This window comes from Lactuca sativa, chromosome 4 (genome assembly GCF_002870075.4).
Source record: "Lactuca sativa cultivar Salinas chromosome 4, Lsat_Salinas_v11, whole genome shotgun sequence".
NCBI classification, from domain to species: Eukaryota; Viridiplantae; Streptophyta; class Magnoliopsida; order Asterales; family Asteraceae; genus Lactuca; species Lactuca sativa.
The window spans coordinates 30478769-30483596 of record NC_056626.2 but is presented as its reverse complement, the minus strand read 5'-3'; the positions used below and the strand labels follow the sequence as shown (position 1 = coordinate 30483596).

At 38.2% G+C, this 4828-nt stretch overlaps 1 protein-coding gene across 1 annotated transcript; it reads right to left on the bottom strand.

The window, feature by feature from the left end:
* Nucleotides 1-1451: 1451 nt before the first annotated feature.
* Nucleotides 1452-4484, bottom strand: LOC128133398 (uncharacterized). Its single transcript, XM_052770809.1, has 3 exons — nucleotides 4077-4484; nucleotides 3543-3782; nucleotides 1452-1583 (listed from the first exon to the last, which is right to left on the bottom strand). The coding sequence occupies exons 1-3, from the start codon at nucleotides 4482-4484 to the stop codon at nucleotides 1452-1454; spliced, it is 780 nt and encodes a 259-aa protein (XP_052626769.1).
* Between the last annotated feature and the right edge of the window lie 344 nt (nucleotides 4485-4828).

The following is a 4828-nucleotide window of genomic DNA, read 5'->3' as shown; positions in this document are numbered from 1 at the left end:
AGCTGAGTTTGCTTTTTCTTTTGCCTTTGACTTAAAGGACTTTTCATAGAGAATGTAATTTGGGTTTTGAGATCGCCAAAATTGTTTTCTTTCAGTGAGATTCTTCTTGTATCTCAAATTACGTTGATGCTTTATTTCTAACACCTGTTTTGGATTTTTGTGGGTGTTGGCCTTTTTCTTCGGTCTTTGAGCATGAGTTTCGCTCTTTAGCGAAGAGGTTTCGCTTAACATCGTGACCGGTTCGCCTGAAGGAGTTTTGGTACCACTTGTGCTTGGCACATCAAAGCGTGTAAGTTCATTAAGCGGTTCTGCCACATACCTACCTTTCACTCTCCATGATGTTTTCTTAGATATACCTTCTGTTTCATCGGCGTTATCAATCGGTGTTGACCATAAAAACTCATCACAACCATCATCATTATCTTCTTCTACTAAAGTTATCAGTTCGGCTGTCTATTGCTGAGTAACTCCTTTAACTGTATAAACTTGATTTGGAGTTGTATGCACCTTTTGATATACAACAACCTTTTCCTTAAGGACTTTAGTCTTGTTTTTGGATAAACGAGCGAACTCAACAACATTTTCTGAAATAAGATTTTTGTTGGTTTCGGGTTCGCTTTTGACAAATTCGTAACAATCCACCTCATCTTCTACAAATATTACACTCATATCATCATCCTCATTGAATTCAGAAGTGTTTTGATCAATATCAATTTTATTTTCTGAATTCAACTTGGCATTCAAAGAATTAAATTTATGTACAGTTTCGGTTTTGATTTTTAATCTGTCATTTTCATCCAACAAATTTTTGAGCATGTCCTTATGGTCTTTTCAATTTATGAAGAACTCTATTTTGTCAAGACCAATTTTGTACGCAGGATAGATATCATCAGAAGAGACAACGTTTTCACAGTGATATGCATCGACATCGATTCCATCCTCCTTTAACTCAAGGAAGGGTAAAATCATACGATGTATCTTCTTCCCTATATCATAATCAAGATGCAACTCAGTAATGTTGAAATATAATCGTTTAGCAATCAAACAAAAAACATTCCGTTGTTTTAGAAGCTTTAAATTATCTCTTTGCAAATAAATTGTTTCATCCCTATACCTAATCAACTCCTTCTCCTTTTGCTCTATCCACATACGCCTCTCCTCACTCTTCGACGATATCCTGCTGATTTGATTAGTTAGGTTAGAGTTTGTGACGCGAGTTTGAGTTAAACTACCACTTATACTATACAATTTAGATTTTAATCCATTAAGTTCTTTTTCATAGTATGTGATGGGAATATGTAAAAAACCAAGAATGGATGGTACCTTCTTGATCAACTCATCCCATTCGTTGATCTGCTCACTGACAGGTTTCGCTTCAAAACACATGTCTTCTCCCTCTTTTGCTTCGTCTAGCCCCCCATCAGTGGTATAGCCTCTCATTTGTGACACCATCAGACACTTTCTGCAACGTTCTCTTCTTTCACTAACAAAGCCCTGCCATGGGTGGGCTTCCTCACTTCTTCATCTTCAGAATTTGTAGACCAAACTTCAACACCACCGAAATCATCATCAACATTATATCCCTGCACAAGAAGAGCATTCATAGTGTTATTAGATCCAATTTTCTTCTTCTTGATTTCCTCTAATCGTCGTATGAGGTTCGCTTCCTCGTCATCATCATCATTCTTTTCTGACTTCTTTCTCAACATACAATCTTTGGCAAAGTGATTTTGCCTCCACAGTAGTGACAATTAAAACCTGAGTCACCACCAAGTTTTGCTTCCTCTTTGGTTCTTCGGTCTAAGAACCACTTTTCGGTTCCTCCTTCACTTTCTCGGCATTGTAGCTTCCCTTCCAATTTCGGTTCTTATTAGCTGGAAACCTTCTTTTGATGAACTTCCTGGGATTTGACACCATTAAAGCATAATCTTCACTTGTTAGATCATATTCAGAAAGATCTAAATCTTCTTCTTCTTCAGCAACATTCTTTCCTTTGGATATTAGGGCCAAGGACCCCATGCTAGAAACCACATTCGTTTCTTTAGTCAACTCACTCTCGTATGACTTTAATATTCCCACCAGTTTTGCCAGAGAATAAGCCTTGAATTGTTCGTGTGCTTTCACAGCAGACACCATAGCCATCCATTCGGGTCTAAGGCCATTCATGAATGTGACCTTTTGTTTAATGACTTTCCTTTTAATCCCATGCTTTATCATCTTACTAAGAAGATGATTGAAGCGATCGAAGGCTTGAATAAGCTTCTCTTCAGGCTTCTGCTTGAAGTCACCAAATTCTAAGAGCAACAATATTTGGATTGAGTGCTCAAGATCCTCATCCGTAGAAAACAGTCCATTCAACCGAAACGTTGTCCGACTGTAAGGCGAACCTTGTCATCTTTAAAGCTTTGATGTTGCACTGAAACTTTTCATTCTCAACTTGGGGTATGTCTTTCACATCATTAACGAGTTGATTGCACTCCTTTTGAGTTTTAACAATTCTTGAAGTGCTTGAGTGAGCGAATGGACCTATAGTAATCGTCTCCCAGATCAAGTATCCATTTTCTTCTGAACCAATCACGTAGTCTTCAAAATTGAGCGTCCAGACCTCATAATCTTGAGTGTATAATATAGGAATCCTTGTCGTCGATCCTATACAGTTGGAGATATTGATTGGGTTTGTCTGAGAATCTTCCACGGACATGATGATGTTTGTTCAAAAACCTGTTTAAGATCAGACTTGTAAACAACGTTAGGGTAAGATCAACTATTAAAGAACTATGTCAATAGCAAGTGACGACTCTAACAATATCGATCAAAGCGGAAAAACCCTACGATCTTCTTCAACAGAAGAGATGTGTATGGATTACACAGTCTCCTGCTCTGATACCAATTGATGAGTTTAAAACTCTTAGATCGATTAGATCTTCAATAGGTTAATCAGTAAAACAAACAAACAAACACTGAGAACACAAGATATAATCAAAATATAGCTTAATGATTCAAGAATAGTCACGCCTCAGCAGAGCTCCATGAAGAACTTCCACTATAGAGACGAGCTAGGGTTTGTAGTACAATACTGAGAATAATAAATGAAAGCTATGATTACTAAGGATGCATGCATGCACCTTAAATACTAAAACCCTAATCAAAATAAACACGGTTGGATAGTCCCAAACCGGTAACAAAACTGGGCTAAAGAGTGAGCCACAGATGCAACACTTTGGGTCCCCACAGATGTCATCAACATAAATTTGCACAATCATCAAGTGGTCACCCTCTTTCTTGCGAAAGAAGGTTGGGTAAACCGAACCTTGCTTCAATTTGGGTATTTTAAGAAAACTAGTAAGAGTTTCAAACCAGGCTCTTGGAGCTTGCTTTAAACCGTAAACCGCTTTGTCAAGAATGTAACAGTGATTGGGATATTTTTCATTTATGAACCCAGGTGGTTGTTCCACATAAACGGTCTCTTCCAATTCACCATTTAAGAATGCACATTTCATATCCATTTGAAAAACTTCAAAGTTTTTGTGTGTTGCATATGCCAAGAAGATGTGAACAGATTCTAATCTAGCAACAGGTGCGACGGTCTCTTTGTAGTTAATTCCTTCTTCCTTGCAATAACCTTTGACTACCACTCTAGCTTTGTTTCGGATTACGTTCCCTTCTTTGTCCATCTTGTTTCTGAATACCCACTTTAATCCAACCACAGATGCATCCTTTGGTGTAGGAATCAGTCTCCATACTTTGTTTCGCTCAAATTCATTGAGTTCGTCTTGTATTGCCTGTACCCAATCAGAGTGATCGTGTGCAGTTTTAACAGTCTTTGGTTCAACTTTGGAGACAAAAGAATTAAACATGCAAAATTCCACTTGAGATAATAATGCAGTTTGTTTCGCTTTTAGTTGAGAACGTGTGAGAACTCTTTATGATGATTCACCAATGATTTGGGTTTTTGGATGATCTTTCGTCCATTTGATAATGGGAGGGTAATTAGGATCATAGGAGGGATCCAGTTCAGCATTTACTTCTTCTTCGAATTCTGACTGCGTATCATCATCTTCATCATTTGTATTAACATTCTCCCCCTCGAATGATGAACCAGTTTCTGCTTTAGGCACAAAATTCTCCCCCTCGATTGGACGTTTCATTGGGTATGGTGGTTGATAAATTCTCCCCCTGGAAAGTAGAATGGGAAAATTCACTCGTCTTTGAGAGATGGCAGATACTTGAGGTCCACCTGAACTTGAAGGTTTGCTTTCCATGACTTTAGCAGCTTCGTCAATAATCTTCTTCAGATTGTCTACTTCGTTGTCAGCTGCTTTTGTTTCAGAGAGAATAGCAGACTCTGGTTCATCAAAGAGCTTCACATATTCTTCAAATAAGTTGGAGATAGGAATCGTGACTTGGCCAGTTTGAGGAAAGATTTCATCCATTGGTTCTTTGCTGGACGTGAGTTTCTTCACGTAGTTATCATCAAACGACATGTAATACGTTTCTTCAATTTTCTTGGAGCATTTTTTTAGAACCCTGTAAGCTTTTGAAGTTAGCGAATACCCAATAAAGATTCCTTCGTCTGCCTTCACATCAAACTTGTTTCAGTTCTCTTTAGAATTGAAGATGAAGCATCTTGAACCAAACACATGGAAAAACTTGATGTTAGCCTTGCGGTTGTTTAGAATCTCATAAGGAGTTATTGCGAAACACTTATTAAGTAAAGACTGGTTCTGGGTGTAGCAAGCAGTGGCAATAGCATCAACCCAGAAATACATGGGTAACGATGTGAAACTGAGCATGGTTCGGGCGGTTTCACACAACGAACGATTTCACC

What these genes read in the sequence shown, in the direction of transcription:
- LOC128133398 (XM_052770809.1), bottom strand. Translation starts at nt 4,484, where the DNA reads ATGTCGTTTGATGATAACTACGTGAAGAAACTCACGTCCAGCAAAGAA. An exon ending in CATCATTCGAGGGGGAGAAT is followed by an intron (nt 3,783 to 4,076) that starts GTTAATACAAAT and finishes GATTGGGTACAG; the next exon opens with GCAATACAAGACGAACTCAA. An exon ending in AATCTGTTCACATCTTCTTG is followed by an intron (nt 1,584 to 3,542) that starts GCATATGCAACA and finishes CTTCTTGTGCAG; the next exon opens with GGATATAATGTTGATGATGA.